The sequence below is a fragment of the Idiotropiscis lumnitzeri genome, chromosome 5 (assembly GCF_059441095.1).
Source record: "Idiotropiscis lumnitzeri isolate Australia: NSW breed Sydney's pygmy pipehorse chromosome 5, RoL_Ilum_1.0, whole genome shotgun sequence".
NCBI lineage: Eukaryota > Metazoa > Chordata > Actinopteri > Syngnathiformes > Syngnathidae > Idiotropiscis > Idiotropiscis lumnitzeri.
Genome location: NC_142395.1, coordinates 14,414,314 through 14,435,208, shown reverse-complemented (window position 1 = coordinate 14,435,208; position 20,895 = coordinate 14,414,314). Strand labels below are relative to the sequence as shown.

Sequence of the window (20,895 nt, the reverse complement as noted above, 5' to 3'; positions counted from 1 at the left end):
GAATCAGTGCACCAGACAAGAACAGGAAGTGACGAAAGTGGACAAATGGTGAAATTTGAAGCTATTCCTCAAGAAATAAATGAATTTCGCTCATTTTCACATCTCCTCTATGGACATAATGGTTGACTGGACCGAAGAGCGTTGTTGGATTTTGCGATGTGTTCTTTGGTCATTTTCCAGTCCGACGTGCCAACTTCTAGGCCAACGCGGCAGTTGACCACGACGGCAGACGTCTGAGTGGCGTGGAGGCCTTGAGGGGCAGTGTGGTGCATGCATGCAAATAACTCAACTCCATTAGATAAAAGACCAGAAGAAGAAAGCCATGAATGAACTGCACTGTTATAAAGTGAAACCATTTTTTTAACGGGCCTTGAACCAACTGATGGAACGGACAAAAAATTGTGTCTGGTCCACTCAAAACCACCCAAGATATAGTAGTTGTCAAAGTCTGTTTGTTCCAAAAACGGTACTTCAAAAGAGAAAACGAGAATAATGGGTTTGCACACTCTTTAACTACTATTGATATTTGCACAGCAATCGAAAGCATTTTTTTAATGCATAGGCACCTGGTAGCATCCACCTGATCAGCCTCTCACACTGGCAGTCTCATTCATATTCATTAGTTGGTGCTGGTCTGGATTATACTGACGGTTAGTTACACATTACAAGCAGGGGGTCAACACCACCACATTCCTGTGAGTCATTTATCACTTTACCAAGTTACCCATCACACCGAGATTTCAACTACTTGCCAAGATTTTTATATCCGAAAGGTTGCGTGCGACGTTGTTTACAACTACCTGGTTGTGCATACCGGTGCTTGATTGTCAAGTTTGTATTCCTGAACTACTACTGGTGGTACACTCCTTGCGAAATCTTTGTACCAATTTGTTGTCCGTGTCTGTTGGTACATGATAGCGAGAGCCTCATGTTTCTATGTTAAGCAGGTTCTAAAATGGCTTAGGTCATGCCCTAACTTCTAAACAGCAGACTAAATGGACACCCTCCATCACACATTAGCAGCTCTGCAAATGTTTAATCCTGCTCAAAATTCAACAGGCCACATTGTTTTAGCTATCCGTTGCAGCAGTTAAGAGGCTGACAAACTAGAGCTCATATTTATATGTTTGCAGGGATTGTTGTGCTATCTTGGGTTTCTGTTACATGGGTACATGTTATTGTTACTGCTTTAAATATGACACAATGACAAAGCAAAAGTTTAGTAACTGTATAAAATTCCAATCTGGTTGAATGTAAACAGGTGAACAACAAAAATGTCTCCACTAAACTATAGTTTATATACTATATATGTTAAACATGAAGTGTAATCTTTAGTTGAACACACTGCTTCCTGGAATCGGTTGGTTGTTCTCCGATATGATTGAACTTTGACTGTTGAGGATCCAAGTTCCACTCATTGATTTCTAAGTTCAAATATGGAATCAAAGCTTATAGAGACTTTTGTCACGCACACGGAAATGTGTGCGGATGGTTGGATGGCCACTGACCTTCTCTGTTCTCTGAGTTGCTTCACACCGGCTGCCTACATTCTGCGATCCGGTGCCAAATGGACCCAGAAGGGAAGCGCCTTTGATGTGAACGGGCAGCCCCTCTGATTCATTCTTCAGTTTTACAGCTCACTTGTCAAAACTGTTGATTCGCCGTCACTTTTGCACAAGATGAGTGCTTTCTGAAATGGGTGCCACACAAGCACCAATGGTGTGCTGTCCAAACACGGAGTTCCTCTATGCAGCTGTCTCTCACACCGCCTCACCTCTCCAGGTTTCTTTGTTGATGGTCCGCAGTGACATCATCCCTCGGTTTCTGGATTCATCTTCTGTCTTCCTGAGAGGTATTTGGACAACAAGTTGGAGCTGGAGCGGAGTAAAGGGTAGCTTGAGCCAAAGACCATAAGTAACAAACCCAACATCGTGCTATGATGAAGGATTTATGCCAGGCAAATACCATATTTTTCCAGTTGATTTTGACATCTAACAGATATGTGCCTCCCAAGAAGTTTTGCTGTTTATGGTTGCTCTCCCTTTGCCTGAGTTTGGCGTCCTTAATTTTATTTAGGTTATCAGGTGTGTAAAGTGATATTGGTATCAATGTGATTTTCTCCATTCTATCGATTCTTTTGGCAAAGGTCCTCCGGCAAAACAAAGAATAAAAGGTTTTGACGTTGCATTCAAGTGGCCGACATTGTGCTAAAGCTAATGGAAACAATATTGCTGTCTTGGTCAAGTTCAACAGCTGTAAAAAAAAAAAATACAAATAAAAAAATAAAACATACCAGATACGCCAACCTCCTCGCTCACTTGTCTCCAAGCCTGGTCACGTTTTTTTTTTTTTTTGGCCTTTGCTGGCCATGTCGTAAAGCTCTGGATGTCCACTGATGGCCTGACAGCAATGATCATTTTCTTCTCTTTTCAAATAAGCCGCCAAGTGTACATGACGCTTAGTGTGTCGTAGTAAGTCCAGGAGCTGATTGGCTGCCATGACGCGACACGTGAAGAAAGTTAATTTTTTTTAACCGTGCCAAAATGGCCAATGGGCGAATTTTCTGTGCCTCGCTCTACGTCCCATCGCTCCAAACGCATCTTTCGCATCGCCCCGCAAGCAATCGCGCCCACTCGCACAAACTCCATTGACTTCAATTCAATCGCGCCGCCTGAAACGCTCGCAATGAATTTGGTGTGAATTGGGCATATGAGTGACTTTTTGGCATCAGGGCGATCAAGTTTTGTACGTTGCCTCTGCTAGCTCTTTCAAGGGCCATTAAATTGTATTTACATAATGCCAAATCATATTACAAGCCATCTCAAACTACATATGGATCAGGTCTCAAACCACTCATTAATACAATATATATATTGAACACCAAGAAGCACAGAATTTAAATAGACAAACAAATATATTGGAATTGTCCATCACAGAAGTAAAACATAATTTGGGGATTTCTGTAACGTAACCGCCATAATGACTCAGTGCTTATTCATCCAAAAATGAACTGCACACTAATTGACAAAGTGTAAGTGTAATTCAGACTTGGTCGTGAAGTTCTGCCTCCATGTATGAAAATATAATTGATGCATTTGCTATCTTCATGGGGGTCGTCCTTTTTCTAAAGGCTTTGGGTCTGCACTTGCGCAAGAAACAGTCACTTGCCTGTTTGAAACGTTCCACCTCTGCCCACAGTCGTCCTGTTTCCACAGTAGGAGCAATGGCTAATTTGCATAAAATAGATAGATAGAATAGAAGATAGAAATCCCTTTATTGTCATTGTACTCAAGTGTGCAACGAGATTAGAGGGCTCCCCTCTCCAGTGCAATACAACAATACAAAAAACAAAACAAAACAAAAAACCGGAAAAGGTATTGTGTGAGGACATGATTTTTAGATTTAGAGTACATCTGGGGCTGATTTCGGAAAGGCTCCAAAAAAAATATAGTGTTAAATTTTCATTCTTGGTGTATTCTCATAAAAATGTTTGTTTAATAAGAAAATGATGTGATATAGGGAGCATTTTGCGCCTGAGGATCTAATAGACTGTAAAGCAATTTGGTCGAGTATTAAGAGAAAAGCCGTCTCAATAAAGCAGGCGTAATAATGAACTAGTGTGTCAGTTCCACTTATGAAGTCATCCCCGGGCCTCATTCTACCGTGTATCTCCAGTTCATGATGTATTAGTTAGATTAAGGGAAGCCAGATGGGATTGACTTGTCCTCATGCAGAAAGCACACAACATCCAACATGTTCGACCGTACCGGCGACTTAGACTCAAAAGGCTTTTTTATCCTTTAAAGAGGCCGAGCTATCTGGCTATTCTCAGCCGCCGACGCCAAAAACTGGACATTAATCTACTCTGAGAGCTTTGAAGAAAGTGTCCACTTTTATGTCACAGATGGGGGAAATATATTAAATTAATAAATAAACGGTCGTACAAAATGCGATATCTCTTATGGGCTCGGATCAATGCAAACCAATTGAGTCCTATTCTACCTAATATGTTTTTCTGTGATAAACAGTCCGGCTGAAGGGATAATCCCATCAAGCAAGCGAGAGATTAAAAAAAGGATGGAGAAAAAAAAAACATCTGATATATCACTCAGCACAGAGACGGTTGGCATGGCTACCGTGAAGCATTATTATTGGATTGGTAATCTCGCTCCTTGGGTCCTTTTTTTTTTTTTGTGTGTGTGATTTTCTCTGGTTTAAAAAGTCCAAAGTCCATCCAGTGGCAACTTCTTTCTTTTACGTGGAATTTGTGAGCAGCTTGATGTATTTGACGCATGTGTGACAGCCGCGCTTGTGTGCGATCGGCGGTTGAGGCATTGCCTGGTCTGCCAGGCCTGACCGCGCGTTACTTCGAAGTCGCGGAATGAAAGCACACTTTGGTGCCTCTGTACACATTTCACAGACTGAAGCTATATATGCATACAGTATGTGTGTGCACACAAAAGGATACACATGCAGCGGCGGCTCACCGCCTCACCTTGATAGCGTCAGCTTCTGTCACGAGGCGGAATCTGACACGAGACGAATGCGTGTCAAGTTGTCAGTTCTCTTCCAACCGGCCTTTGAACGTACTTTGGCCATGAATAGTGCATGTTGTTTTGTTTTTCAAGAATCAAACTGTCTTCAAGTCGGCGTCATTTTTTTTTCTTTTTCCAGCCTGCACACTCATGTGCATCCTTTAAGAAAACTGTCAGCATGCGTTGTGTTGTTCAGCCGTGAAGTAATAGATTCAGCTCCGAAGATGAATTCGCCAAGCTGTTAAAAATATCCGACGTCATTTTTACTGGTTGCTTTTGTGATCCGTTTGATTCCTTCCAAGGCAATAACCTCACTTTCACAAAGGCTTGCAGAACATTTTTGGCCAAATATAAGATGTTTCTAATGCTAGGCTACCTCTTATTTGTTCCCTCCCAGATTAATTTGTCAGAGTGCAAACTGTTCCCACTTTAGAACATGATTTCATTAAATTAATTAATTTCAAGACTGCTGTGATTGATATATGCAGAGTATTATTTTCATATTTTTCCAAATCTTTAGTAAAATTTCCTCATTCTGTTGGCAGATAATTTTACTTATTTTAATTTTTTTTTTTTAATTATTTTTATGATTCAAATATATTTTCCTAAAATTTCCAGTGGAATTTTTACAATGTGGCCTTTTTTGACAATGCAGTCCTGCCTCATGCTAATGAGCCACTGCTCACCTGGTCCCAATTCCTACTACCAATGCCAAGGAATACGTTTTGTTACCTTGACAACCAGGGTCGGAATTAGTGCTTGGCTGCTTAATGTGCCTCTGCCTCTTGGAAAAGTGCACATGCTCATAAAGACAGCACCACTTGTATTTTCACTGGTGGAAGCAGCACGTCATCAACACGTTTCTGAATTTAATTTTTCAGTTAGTGTGCATATCTGCGGCTGTAGTGCATGTTACATAACATTTAAGGCAAATATGTTTCTTGAAATTCTTGCCAAACTTTTAGTAGCTTAGCTTTAAGACATTCCACTATATTTCTCTCTGACGTGAGTACATGAGGTTTTTGCCAATCCCAGGTCAGGTGAAATGTGTTATATGAATGCCTATGAAAAATATACAAGTTGGGTTTTCCTTAAACTATTTCCAAGGCTTAAAGATTGATGTCTGATCCTTTCATGTACGACCGTCAAAAGATGCTAAAAGCCAGATGAGCAGCTGGAGGTCATGAAGGATCTCTGAACCCAACTATGAACTCATCATGTACAAACTTCATATACATATATTTATATTTTTTCATCATTGTCTACATCAGTTTTATGAGTTAAGTGTGGAATGTGAACCAATGAAAGGTATTTTGATTACCTGACCTGGTTGTTTTTTTTCTGTGTAAGTTGAGTTGAAAAATGTTCCACGCAGCCCCGCTGGCCGCCTTCACTAAATCATTAAAAATATGAATAAATAACTTGTGCATAAAAATGAATGGTGGCTAGTTTGTGCGACACAATGATGGACATTTTCAGATGTATTTGGTTTTAGATTTAAATCACTTATTTAGTTACTCGAGTGCTTTTGTTTTTGCTTCGCAGATCACTAGACTTCTTACTGACTCTTACTCCTTCAAATTGTCTTCTAATACACTTTTTTCTTTTTTTAACAGAAGAGGAGGTTATTACAGGAGTTGGGAGACCAAAAGATCCCCTTTCGAGGACCTTCTGATCAGGGCTTTCAGCAACTGGTGAGTCAGCAACTTTGCATTCTTACGCTGATTATGATTACGAGGTGTGTCAGAAAAGTTCCAAGACTGTTGTCACGATGTTTCTGATCCGAACTATAAAGTAAGAACACTGCCCTTGAATGTGGGTCTGCCAACCACCCGGCATGCCTTCAGTGAGATGCTGATTTTGTTTTGTTCAAGAGAGTTGTGGCAAAACAACTCATGGCTGCTTCACTCGTGCCTCCTCCAAGTACTCATAATCCCCCGAGCAGCTGGCCATTTCCTGGCCAATAAGAATATTGCCTTGGTGTAGCAACCTCCTTCTTCACCCAACATGGCTGTGTATGATTTTCTTTTATTTGTATTTTTTTATTAGTTGTGGCCGTTCGCACAGGTTATTGATAGATTATGGCAAATTCCAATTTATGTACAAAATCGGGTAGTAACGGAACTCCCTCGTGGACCAACCATCCCCTGTATATGTTAACTATGCTATTTTATAATATAGCTCTGATGCCACAATACACATTTAGAGGTGGTTTGCGCTTCACTTTCGACTAAATCGCATTGAGGTTAAAATATGTTTTATTTTGTGGGCTAATGTATACTTCCTACCATACTGGAACACAGTAGTCTGCCTCTGTACTTATGGTACTGCACTGGATAATGTGGACTTGAAGGTTAGCTGATATTTTCTTATACGTCTTTTTCAGTGGGACTCCAGTTACTCCGGTTTGGCTCTTAGGAGAGCCTGCTCATTGCCTGCTGAGCTGCACTGCAGAGTGCAGGCCGCTCTCCTCACCCTGCGCAAGAAAGGCTGCCTCTTGAGGGATCTGGTCCGTGTCCGAGACCGGGACGTTTTCACGTCGGTTTCGCGCGCTCTGCTGGGTGAGCCGGGCCATACCTACCGCTACCTGGACACTAGGCTCTTTGCCATCCCCTGGCACAGTGAAGACATTGAGGTTAAAGGGCAAAATTGTTGCGACCCAGGTCTGAAGGCAGCCTGCAAAGCCTTGTGGGAGCTCAACAGCTTCTTCTGCTTGGACGTATCTCAGCTGAAAGAAGGAGACAGGCTAGCACAATGTGCCAAGGGAGTTCAAGGGATAGAGACCAAGGCAAGCGATGAGGCCGATGTGGAGTCCAAACACAGCGAGGACTCCAGAAACAGTGAAGGAGGTGACTCGGAGTCCAAACAGAGCGAGGAAGGTGATACGGAGTCCAAGCATAGCGAGGAGTGGGACGTGGAGTCCAAACACAGCGACGAAGGCTGTTCTGCATCAAAAAGGGAAGGCGAGTGGGAGACGGCATCCAAACACAGCAGCGAGGAGGGAGAATCCTCACAGGGCAAAGCAGCCGATTCCGGGTTGGAGCACGGCGAAGGAAAATGTCTCACTTTGGCACTCAAGGCCGCTTGTGTCCCGCCAACAGGAGGCCGAGGGGGGCTTCATGTGGCTCATCTCAAGCACAGCCTCACCGATTACCACATTGAGGACAAGGGGGAACCGGAGAGTTGTTCTGAGCCCAGCCCGCCGCGGGGATTCACCAGATCAGCAAAGTTCAATGTCACCTTACTCAACTACATGGACCCGGCAGCCATGAGCCACCTCAAAGAGGAGCCCTATTACGGCATGGGGAAAATGGCTGTAGGGTGGCACCACGACGAGAACCTGATCAGTCACTCGCCAGTGGCTGTTTACAGCTACAGCTGCCACGACGACAAAGGTAAATGTCACTGTGTTCTAATTAGAGAGGACACTTTAATCTACATCCCATCGCAGCGGCGACGAGATCCATCACCACAATAACCCGTCAACTTATCTGCGTCGCTTTCAAGTGGATCAAATGCTGCTAACCTTATGTGTTGCGGCACCCGGCAGCATCTGTAGACGCGGGCCTTTGGCGTAGCTACCATCAGATTCGTCTGTGCGATAGTGTCAGGGCATTAGCAAATGTCATCAGCGGCTCGCTGCTGACAGCCTTATCGTGAGATCACAGACATCGGTATCTGAGTTCAATGGCACAGCCTTAACAAACAGGCCTTATCACACACGCCGCATCTCATCTAAATCATTTCCCCGAGAAATGATCAATGCGCAATTATCTGATAGGGAATAATGAACCTCACTTTGATAAGTGTTACTCAACTGTACTGGATGGATAAAACCACATCTCCTAACCATGGGATGCACGCTATCTAAGGAGCTGATAGTATTCGCTGATTGACTTGATGGAGCCTCTTGACAAGAGAGGTTTGCTTTCTAGAGCACAAGCAAAACAATTTATAGTGAAAAGTTTGTTTTGTTTCCAGACAAAGTACGTATAGTTTATTAACTTGGTTTGTTTTTTAAAATTGACACAAGAGTGTTATTCACAGTTTTTAAACCTAGTACAAGAATTTCCGGTTTTACAGCACTTCCATTCATATGACGTCGATGTACCCAAATTTATACGTTAATCAGAATGCGTCAAAGTCAGTCACTAACCTAATGAAGATGTAAATTGCTTTTCTCACGGTAAACATGTGCAATTGCAAGTCATACTTAACATCCATTGAGCAGCATTGCACATCTATCCGCAATTCGTGAAAATCTGCAAACTATATAAGTAGACACCATATAAAAATGTTGCATCATTTTACCCCTCCTCATGCTTTCACTACATTTAGACTTCTTAAAACACACTTTTAAAAATATTACTTAGTACACAGTTTCACTTTCTAGCTATAAAAAAATATATATTTTTGTATGTTATATCAAAATATTCAACCAAACCATATAATTTTATCGAATGAAATATCTTAATAATAACATTTAAGGCAAAATGACATAAACGGCATCTGTGTTACCGTAATATAAAATTTCAATTTCCCTCAGAGGGCCGCTATGAATGTGAACCCGTATAAATGTATGATCACCTTACGTTATCACATACTCACAACAAATTGATGGAAAGCCAGTTTTGAACTCAGAAGCCAGTAAGTAATTGTTTGCTCAACAATTTTTAAATTTATTTTAAAAGGGGAGGATTGGTAACAAATAAATGGCAATATCTCATATCTCAATGTGGTTAAAAGTGAAGAAAATGTGTTAGAAACTGGAAGTTGACGCACATGATTTACCACATAAAATGAGGTGGCGGGCTAGATCTGGCCCCCGGGCCTTGACTTTGACACCTCTGCTGTAAGAGGTTGTCACTGACTGGACACTTGTGCAAGTCTGACTGGCCAACGACCGCAATGGCTGCAGACGCAGGTGTGTGCACAAGTCAAGTCGAACGCCAGTGAATCAGGTGCGGCGTCAAACATGGTCCACAGCTGCTTTTCCTTCACTGGGGTGTCGTAAGCAGGAACCTGCTGGAGCGTTCCGCTTCAACTGTTTGCTACGGGCCATTTCAATTTAGACCTTCAAAACATCACGGCCTAACACCTCACCGCACTTTGCAGCTGTGTCTCTTCCAGACTGCTGAGACCAAAGTCTGACCTGAGCTATATTCCGGTGGTTGACTCGGAGTGTTCCCAGGACCGAGATGAAGAAATTCAACTCTTTTAACCATAAGGCTTCTCCGTGTTCAGACGGCTAGTCGCCTAAGGGAAGCGTCCTACTACCGGAGATCCAAAGGAATCTGCCGTGGCTGTGTTTTAACCCACACAGAGGCGGATCTTCCACCATTGCCGAGGCCTTTGGGAATTCTGTCATTACCCGGCTCTCAGAGCACAATGGCGGGAAATTAAGTTACTATTTATCCGTGCTGAGCAAAAAGGAAAAGGCAGCTGCGGGGCAAAGAGGCCCGAAAAGACTTTAGTATTGATTTGTGCTGAAGGGTGTCGGCCATCCAGGTTAAATCTCATTTTCTGAGCATGCCGTCGTAAGAACAGCGAGGAAAGGGCAGAACAATGCAGGCGCTTACGGTGAACGGAAACAGGAACATCACGGCCTAGCCGCCATCCAATAACACTCATTGCACAACATCAAGCCCAGGCTTTTATCCAACAGTGTCCTATTGCACGCTCTAATGATAGCCTAACGATCTTGTGCAGACAGCCAGGATTAACCCACAACACATACTGTCCCTACTTTCTGGAGACAAAGATGTGTATATTGCATTGCGCTTGAGTTTCATAGGGATATCGATTGTACGTTTTTAAGGCTGCAGAAGTGGATGCATTCGTGATGTAGTGCTTCTAAAGTGTTTGAGGTGTATTTATTTAAAAGCCATCACGTCGAACAGTTGGCCTCTGAGAGAAATCTATTGAAATGTATCTGTATAGAAATTTAAAAAAAATGTAGTGATTCATTAAAGTAAAAATCAAAATTGTTTTTATTTTTAATTATTAAAAGGGAAGTAAATACAAAAATTTCTGAACAAGAATATGTTCAGCCCCACTCGACTAAACAAGCGGTAAAATGCAACCGTTTTTGTACATCTTAGGGGGCCATTTTGTCAGTTGTTGTTGACCGTAAAGGACATCACAGTTCTTAAATCATTGCTCAGCTTCAGCAAACAGTCGAGCCATGATTGATCGTTACCTGAGCCCTGAGCAACTCTGATGTCATTTTTAGTCGACAAAAATGACAGAATGGCCGCCCTTGAGATGGCAAAAATGGTGGATTTTGCTGCTTAAATCATATTCCAAAAATGCAATATTCATCAGAAAGCCATATTTGGACTACACAAGGCGCAATTTCATTGCCAAGAAAATGTTTGGGTTTGATTTCTTTAAATCAAACATCTTACATATGGAGTTAAATACTCCTCACTGGATAACAATCACGATCACACATTTTAGTATATGATACAGCTTTAAATATTTATCCCAAGCTTTATTCAAACCCTGGACAAACTGTGAAAAAAAGAAAAGTATTCGTTGAATGGATATATTATGGCAGGAAATGACAAAAATAGCTACAAAAGCATAAATGAAAAATCCTGTTGCTAATTTTTCTTTATTTTTGAAGTGATCTGATCTGAACACTCACCAATCTTAAAATACTGCATAAATTTGTACTTTCTAGTACAATTCAGAGCATTCAAATAGCCTTCGTTAAAGTGGATTAAATTGGATTTGCATATTTGGAGAAAGCCTCTCTATTTGGTCGTGAAAGTTTTTTTTTTAGAGTAAGCAAAATGAAATAATTGAAATTGTCATTTACAGCTCCAATATACAATTTCACCAACTACAAAAATGCTTTAATTGACTCCCAATGTATCATTTTTCTCTTGAAGTTCTTAAAGTTCTTCACAAACGACTCGATTTTGATCCCTGAGTGATAGTCCTCCACTCAATTTATCGGGCCTGCCTTTACTGTTAAACGGTCATAGTATTTTGATTTGCATCACATTTAAAACGGCTACTAGAACACAATAAAACACCAAGCCGTGTAAATGTGTGTTTATATTTCAAGTTTGGCACTTTTCACTGCCTGAAATGTGAGCGTACTCTGCGTGTCGTAATGTCGGAGGGGCCGTGTTGTGATTGACAGGCGAGAGCAGTGAGGGCAGCGGTGAGAAGTCGAGCTGGAGGATCGGCCTTAAGGTGGCCTGGGACATCCACACACCTGGCCTGATGCTGCCTCTCCAGTCCGGCGATTGCTATTATATGAGAGGTACTAAATCTCAACAACACACACACATATAATGCACCGTTCAGCCACGTTGGAAACCATTTTTCATGTTTTTCAAGCGTTCACTCCCTAATGAGCCATACCAGCAGCCAGGACCATGTAATTCACTCGCTTTTTGTTCTATTCTCACTGTTTAAACTCGGACTGCTGGTGAAAGCGATCTGATGGGTTGTGAATGTGTGCGGGAGCGAGTGCGAACTGAATTTCCATGAAATTGAGTGCATTAGCGGAGGATAGGGAAATGCTATTTGCTGAAGCCAGACAGATGGGCTGAAAGTTTCAGGGTGTAAATCAAAGTTTAAGGCTCCGGTTATATTGCCCGACTGGGTCGTAAACACATTTATGCTGATTATTATGTCGTCAACAGAGCCAAGACCAACTTTCTTTTTCCTGTTCATGTAAAGTTTTTCTCATTTACCTTGGTGGAGGTATTTACTGTTTGTGTGCATGTGTGTGTGTGGGTGTGTGTGTGCGTGTGTGTGCGGGGGTGCGCGCGCGCGTGTGTGTGTGTGTCGTGCGTATTTGAATTCTCAAAATAAAATTCATCCATGCAAGGATACAAAAGGATTATTGGGTGTGTTAAACGTCCCGCAAATAGACGATTTTTTTTTTCAGGAAAATTAAACGGGTCACAACTAGGGCTGAACGATTTATCGTTTTGGGGTTGAAATCACGATCTCAGGCAACACAATTTCAAGATTGTTAAATCTGTGTTGTTTTTTTTTAAAGGGCTTTCTAGCTCACTTGACATTCAGTGGGTGGATGTATAAGATTTCTTTTGTTTTATAATGGCATCATGAAGTGTTTTCATATAGACTCCTGATATTTTATCATTTTTAACATTATTGACAAATTTTAAACTAAAATCTTTTTTTTTTTTTACCTAATTTGAGCCAGAAATGAATAACATTAAACCACTTACAAAAAACAGCAATTCTTTTCAGGAATATGAATAATTAATTAATTTATTTAATTTTACAGTAATTTGATGTATTAATGGCGACAAGAAGGACATCAATATTCACGGAGAACAATAATGAGCATTAAAATTATCATTACAAATTTACAAACATTCTATCTACATAACACGGAATTATTCCTTCCAGAAACTCAACACCATATTACCAATGCTTTTCATTTAATAGCAACTAACACTTGAGTGTTGGTCTACATTTTTTTTAACACAAATGCCTAACCCCAAAAAATCCTCAGCCACTATTTGCATCAATTAGATAATCAAATTTGGTTGGCTCGCAAACAAGCCATGGTAGATATCTGCCTTTTTTTTTTTTTTTTTTTGACAAGCAGGAAATCTGAATTTAAATGAATCCGTGACTCGTGGAAGTCACCACATTTGATTCTTCCGTGAGTGCCGCAGCCTGTCCCTCATATTGGTCTTGACAGGGCTTGAAGCCGACCTCCTTTTAGCCGCAATGAGATTTACAATAGAACCGTCTCTTTCAGGCCGGGGCCCGATAATAGAGTGATGGGCCGTTGCGCAGACCGTTCTAATGGGACTTGACTGTTGCGGATCAGTGGAGGATTTATGCTTCGCTCACTGAGCACGCCCTTGAGAGGCCCCGACTGCTGCACGCCGATAGTGGTTCGCGCCAGGGGGCCTCGGCCGTCTGCTGCTTTGTCGGCCCACCTGAGTTAAGTACTTGGCACGAGCAACACTTGCAAAGGTTGCCGATGCTTTTTCATTCGAGTCAGAAATTCTTCGCTTTGCGTGTAAGAATACTGTCGTCGTGTAGTGTATGTCTCCCCGTTAAAAGACAATTTGAGACATAGTTTTTTTTTCCTGGTGTTAGATGGAAACAAGGCAGGAGACGACCGGAGGTTCTTAGTACATCTGACTCGTCTTCTTCAGGTGTGGAGTTTGCAGTATTGTTACTTTTTGGAGGCTTTAGTGGTCCCCAAGCACCGGGCCGCGGCCCAGTACTGGTCCACTGGCTGCTTTGGACCGGGCCGCAAATATGAAGGTTTATTTATGTCAAGATGCTAATCGCTTCGATTGCATTACGTTAATATTAAACCCACAAGCTAGCTAGCGGTTGCCGGTCCGAAAAAGGTCTGGTCCACGGCAGGAAAAAGGTTGTTGATCACTGCTATAGTCCTCTTATATATTGGACCCAGTCGAAATAAAGTTTTTAGGATTTTTGTGGCCTTGGTGGAGCAATGCTTTTATATTTAGTTTATATTTTGTTTCTGTATGCTTTTCTGTGATGCTCGCATTGTGTTGTTCTTAGCATTATAACAATTCCATAGAGGCACTCGGAATGGTAATAAGCACATCTGACTCACAGTTCAGGTTTTCGGTTTGAAAGTCGCTTCCAGCATGTCTTCCTTGTGCCTGGCTTCCTCTCATATTCATTGTCCATAGTGCGCTGGGTTTAAAAATCCATATATTGATTAGAATCAATTTATACTTTTCCGAGCCCGATATCGATTCATTATACCATATAGCGATACTTTTAACAACATCTTTTTCCCCCATGAATTTACATGACTTCACGTGTCAGGCGAGATCTTGTCACTATGCGAATGTGGCGTATCAAAACAGTTTAATTGAATCAAAAATCGAATCGAATCGGGCCTTTGTCTATCGAATCAAAGCAATTTTGGAAATTTGAATCGATACCCAAATTTCCATAGGTTTGAACGTGAATATGAATTGTTGTTTGTCCATACGTGCCCAGGTTTTGACTTGCAACCACTCCAGAGTGTAACTCGCCTCTCGTTGCCAGCTGGGATAGGCTCCACAACACCCATGATCCAAACTTGGACAAGCGCTATAGCGGATGGATGGATGGATAGACAGAAACTGACGGACACCGCGATGCCTTTCCCGCACCATTTGTCTCCCGGCGGCCCCTTTTCAACTGCTAATGTCTGAACCACTGGAGGCAAATTGAATCACCATCATCTCCACCCAAATGGAATTTGGGCAGTTAAAGAAGGAACAATGCAAGTCTTGACACCGGGCCTGTTCGATAATCAGATTCCCAGCTCCCAATGCACAGAGGAGGGTGGGGGGTGTCCGCAGACATCAGTTGACCCAATATATTTAAAAGCCTGCTTTCTGGAAAAAGGAGGACAAGTGGCAGCAGGCGCAGGGGTTGAAAGAAAGATAAATACTTATTACAGTTATTGAGTTTGCCTCAACTCCCCTCCTGATGCCGCCAACGCATCCGGCGTGCCAAGAAAAGAGCAGATTGATGGAGATAATTTGTTATTGGATATAAACAGTTTTAAAGACGCCGAGTAATTCCGCCCGGGGACCTAATCCGTCACAATCTCATCAGGGTGAGGGAGGGAAAGAAATGGCGGCAAAGTTGTTTTCTTTGTCGGCGTCTTTTTCTCGCTTCCTCCGTTCCCACCAAACAATAATATCGTCCTCCCAAAGCGCTTGGCTGTTTGACTTTCAAATCGCAGGCATTAGACGGTGTACTCACCGCTCCAGGCGGGTGTAAATACGCACATGTGCCGCCATCGACAGCTCTGTCGCGGCTAAATTAATTATTGGTCTATGAGGCAAATAACGGCAGCACCGAGGAACATCTATACTCACAAGAAACACATGGCGGGATAGCCGGGAAACAGCAGTAAGGCCTCTCCGTAAAGCTCCCGCGATATTGGACAAATGTTTGTCGGTATGGCGCGGGCGTTTTCGACAGATTGAGCTTGATCTGGCGTTGTTTGCTAATTAAGAGACCGCAGTCTAGTGCTGCTTGCTCCGTGAGGACCCAACACAGTCTGCCGCGCAATACCCAAAGATTTGAGCCACATGGACGCAGGTATACTGTACATTTTGTTCTATGTGATTTTTTTTTTTTAACTTTGGGACCACATTCAAACTGAGTTTTCCACTTTGCAAAACTCTTGTCTTTATGTAACTATTTGCAACATTATGTGTCAACATCAAACCCCAAATGAGCTTCAAAGCTAGGAGCGATATAGAAAGTGGATGGTTGGAAGTGCTGTTTTAAACTCTCTTTGTAAGTGTTGCTGCTCCGTGGCGATTAAGGTTTATAATGACAGCAACTTCTAGTCATAAGTCTTTTTTAATTACAATTGTAAGTATGTAGACACGATAAATCTAACGATATATTTTTTTGTACAAATGAAAAAAATGTATAAATGGAATGATAATATAATATGATACAATATTAAGACAAATCAAATTGATTTTATCTTAAAAACAGGTTCCAATGTATACATTTGAGTTTGGTTTCCTTGTATAAAGAAACATTGGAGTTCACTTGCTATGCACATATAAATTGCCATAAAACTATTGTAATAATTAAATAATTCAATTGAAGGCTTAAATTTGAACTCAAGTGTCCTCATGATAGCATTAGCCACTGTAAAATGATTACTATTAACAATGTTTTATATACATATATAATATATCGTTTTTTACGATTATGCCAATTTTGCAATTGTTGCGTGTAATATTTGTAATTATCATTGAATTTCGGTTAATTGCACAGCCCTAGCCACTTCTACGGTGTGCTAATTTTCATTAGCGTTTTGCATTTCACGTTAGCATTTTGATTACAGAATTTAATTATATGCTTTGGTTGAACAGGTTGTTGTTTTGATATCCATTGTTTAATTCTCTTTCGTTTCATGTGCACATTTTCTGTAAACTGGGTGTGGAAAAAAAAAACTTGAAGCAAGTTCGTTTTGCCTCTTATTTGAAGAACTGTGGGAGCGAGAGCGGGCGACCAGGTGCTAATTCACATACGACAGGCTAATATGGAGTCTTTTTTTTTTTTGTCATTCCAATTGAAATCATTCCGTTTATTTACTTGGGACGCGATCTATGGTCATTTGAATTTCTTCAGAATTGGAATGCATGGCTCCATGTAAACCTCGCTATAGTCAGAAGCGGATTAAAATGGGACAAGAAAGCAAAGAAATATCCTTAATCCACAGCATGCCTTCATTTTCTTCAATATTTTTTTTTTTAAAGCCACACCATGTCTGCTTTCTTTCCTTGCTAGCACTTGTCTTTGGTGGCTTAACATTGTCCTTTTGTCTCTTGGCCAGATAACCTGAACACCACCCACCAGCACTGCGTCCTCGCCGGAGATGCCGCTCGCTTCAGCTCCACCCACAGAGTGGCTGAGGTGAGATAACATTCCATGGTCAAACTGTTTCCATCTTTAAACCGGTCTGTATCAACAATAGGTTAGGGCATTGTGACTCGATGAGCTGCTACTTGTTCTTGAAAAGCCCAGACTCAAAAAAATAAAAGCGAGCCACTATGAAGAAAGATATTTTCACTTGTGGTGTCAGCACTTCACAGAATTAGCATGCTGATAGATAATGCTAATTTCTTCTCAAGCTGCAGCTCTTCTTACCTTTTAGCATTGACATAATTTTACTTTAATTTTACCTGCAGTTGGACAGCCGGTGTGCGGCTGTAAATTGCAGGTCTTTGACTGTTGTAATAACCAAGTCGTGCGTGCTGTTTTGGTAATTAAACCGACTGTTAAATCACAGTGGGACACAATTCTGCACAACTTGCTCAATGAAACATTTTTAGAAATAGGCAGAGAGCGACAAATGTGCGTGCGTATTTACACTTGATTGCTGGGCAGTCACGCCAGAGACTCAACTATTTGTATACAAAAAAAAAAAATCTAATTTCCAAAATACTGTATTTCTGCAATGCCACTCAGGATGAACATCTTTATGTACAGTACCTCACATTTGTCCTGTTCCCCCCACATCAGTGTTCCACTGGGACTCTGACCTACATCCAGTCACGATGCCAGGAGGCCCTGTGCAACCTGCACACAGATCCAGAGACCGGCTCCCAAAACCTGACGACCCTGAGGCCGGCCACCATGCAGCACTGCGAGGAGATCCACAACGAGGTGCGTGTGTTCTGTTGTGACCCCCGCGTCACATCACAGCGGTGGGAGCAGTGTCACATTTTTATATGATTGAAAGGCCGCCAATGTCACCGGTGTCGTATTGTTTCACCACATGGAATCAAAGGAGGCTGTTTAGTCCAGGGGAAATAAGGCTCTTTTTTTTAAGTCCAAGTGAAAACAGAACACTTCAAAGTTGTCAAAATTAATAGCAAACATAAAATACATCTGTTTTACTCATAAAAACATAGATTGGAAAATAACTCACTAAAGCTGTCTGGGTGACGTATGTTGTTTGTTTGCACATGATTTGGAGTGTGTGTGTGTGTGTGTGTGCGTGTGTGTGTTGCAGAGTACCACAACTTAGTCCTTGAACTGATTAACAACAAGACATTTATTAGCTTTATTGATGTACTGTGCACCGAATGCATAAAAAGTTGGAAACATCACATATAAATACATACCTTTTCATTCTTTCAGATTGTAATATTTTTTGTACATTGTTTATTCTTACCTAAACGAGTATATGTATATTTTTTTCCCAATATATTTTATTTTAACTGTACATATATATATATATATATATATATATATATATATATATATATATATATATATATATATATATATATATATATATATATATATATATATATATATATATATATATATATATATATATATATATAAAATAAAATGGCCAAAGGCTTATATTCTCATCTATTGAGTGGAGCAAATGGTTCAGCACCAGCTGCAGAGATGACGCATCAGACATCATGTGAATAAATAATGTCATTTCAATGTTGGATTGGAATTGATTTAAACTGAAACCATGTGCGCTTTTGTGCACTGCCAACGTTTACGCACTGCAAAGTACAGTAAGGGTGACACCATTTAAAGAGTATGTTCTCACAAGAATGATCACATTAATTATATGAAATGTGTATGAGGGAGAATAATGCATTTTTTTTTGTTTGCTTTGTGAATTATTTCAAGTCGTATTTATTTCTCTTGCATACGGTGTCAGAAAAAAAGTGGCTTCAGGACCAAATGCATTCATTGAATTACACGTCGACATTTTGCTCGTGTGTGATCAAGCGTTCTTTGGTGTTTGAGTTTGGAATATTTCGAAATGTGCTTTTTATTTTTTTAGTTGACGTGATGTTTAATCAGTCAAGCAAGTAAGGGGAGCATTAATTACAAAACTGACCGGACGCTGCATGAGCAAGTGGGCCTTTTTGATGCACATGGAGAAGACAGACCAAGGACAGGAATCATTTTGGACATGAGACACGGGCCTGTTCAAAAATTCAGTCTTCTAGTAGTTAATGTTAGTATAGCAGATATTCAAGATCCAGTTTTGACTTTGTGGATTATATTTTATTTTTATGGTGACGGTGATCATTAATTGCGGGCGTGCCGAACGATCACATTATGTTTAACACGTCTCTGTCGTTCATTGGTGTGAACAAGTGTCGGGTGTACTTTGGGCTTTGACTTTGTGGATTTTTTTGGGTCTTTATGTTGTTTTTTTATGCTGCAAGGTGTCCATGATCTAGACTTCAAATGTGTTGATTACTTCAAGTTGTTTTGTTTATTTCTATCGAAAAAGATGTTGATTCAAAATAACCGGTGCAAAGAAAAATCGCATGATTTATCAAGTCTGATGCGCGTCGTGCGAGTGGTAAGCAAACCGGACTTTAGGTGTCAAGTGTGCCCAAACCTTGAACTGAAGTCTCCAAAGTGGCATCAAAGGAAGTGGTTAGCATAAACATGCATTTGATCCTGGTTTAACATGCCCTCACTTCCTTCTGCAGCGTTTTACTGTGCCCGGAGGCTTCGCCCTAGCATGTTAAAGCTGCCGAAAAAGAACCTTATCGCTCTCCTCATTCCACTCTGGGAAACAACGCCTCAAAGTCCAGGTTGTTCTCATTTGCTCCAGCCTGTGATGGATTGTATGGCAACAGCCTCCCCATATGTTATCTAAAGATGGCATCTTACCCTGGCGCTCCTCGCTAACCCCTTTTTGCTCCCAACAATGAGCAACTCAGAGACCCCCTTTGTGCTAGCTCGCCGTAGGCGATCAGTTAATATTGCACTTCACCTCTTCGCCCTCCCCTTCTCACCCCTGGGCTCCGCGGCCCTAGCCAACGCTAGCATCCCGAGACCCTCAACGGGACGGCATGACGGATGAGTCTGACGTAAGGTTGTTTAAAGGTTGTAGACAATATTAATTATTCATCCCAGCCAAACAATAGCGCTGCATTCTTTTTCAGGTTTTTTTTTTATTTTTGGGAGAGAGTACACTAGCTGAGTTAGCAACACCTGCTAGCTTGCCATGATTTGCAAAAATGGGCTCCCTTGATTTTACTAGGTTGCTTTTAAATATCTTAAGCTACCATAACTAATTTTATTACTGGTTATGAGTAAATATTACTTACCAAATAGCATAATTGCTGTACTAATTTTAACACAACAGTGGCAGTTTTTGAGACGAGATATGTGCACTTGTTTTAAGAGATGTTTAGTCCAATTTTCCTGTTCTATGGGCAGGTATTTTTTTCTTAAATTAATGAAAATATTACCAAATACAATACATCTGCGGGCATAATTATTCAGAAAGTTATTCATAAAAGAGCAGTTGCTTTTTAATGTATGTGGTGAGGTGATGTGGTGGGTGGGGGGTTTGAGGGAGCTGGCGGGGGAACCCCCCCTCATGGCATTTGCAATGATCGATGTGGCCATTTGTTTGAAGTTGCCCACGAGAGCAGAACACCCACTTAAATGATGTATTGTTCGCGGCGTTATTTATGACGGCGGTCCACGTTTGGCGTGCGGCAGGCTGCATATTGCGCAGGTTGTGTTTGACATGGACGACCGCAGTGTGAACAAGCCTGAGACGTGCAGGCATCCTGACCCGAGCACCGCCCTGTGGGCCCTTTTAACAAAAGAAAGTGCTAACGGCGGAGCTAGCTCCTGCTAACAAGGCGGTGGGAGTTACAGGGTCAGGTAAGGCAGTGATGGTGGCCTATAGGGAATAGAATTTATTTATAAAAAAACACATGACTCAATAAACATGATTTTTGGGCATTTTATTGTAGTTGTAACTCCATCCATCCATTATCTGAACCGCCTCTCCTTATAAGAGTCACGGGCATGCTGGAGCCTATCCTAGCTCTCT

General features: G+C 41.4%; 1 protein-coding gene across 2 annotated transcripts in view; it reads left to right on the top strand.

Annotated features, from left to right (window-relative positions):
• fto (FTO alpha-ketoglutarate dependent dioxygenase) overlaps positions 1 to 20,895 on the top strand; it is a 153,478-nt gene that overhangs the window by 22,348 nt on the left and 110,235 nt on the right. For both annotated transcript variants that reach the window (XM_088296874.1, XM_088296875.1), the window contains exons 2-6: positions 6,152 to 6,229; positions 6,922 to 7,930; positions 11,689 to 11,811; positions 16,885 to 16,964; positions 17,574 to 17,717. In XM_088296874.1, the coding sequence (XP_088153000.1) occupies positions 6,152 to 6,229; positions 6,922 to 7,930; positions 11,689 to 11,811; positions 16,885 to 16,964; positions 17,574 to 17,717 (1,434 nt within the window). The remainder of the gene's footprint in view (positions 1 to 6,151; positions 6,230 to 6,921; positions 7,931 to 11,688; positions 11,812 to 16,884; positions 16,965 to 17,573; positions 17,718 to 20,895) is intronic.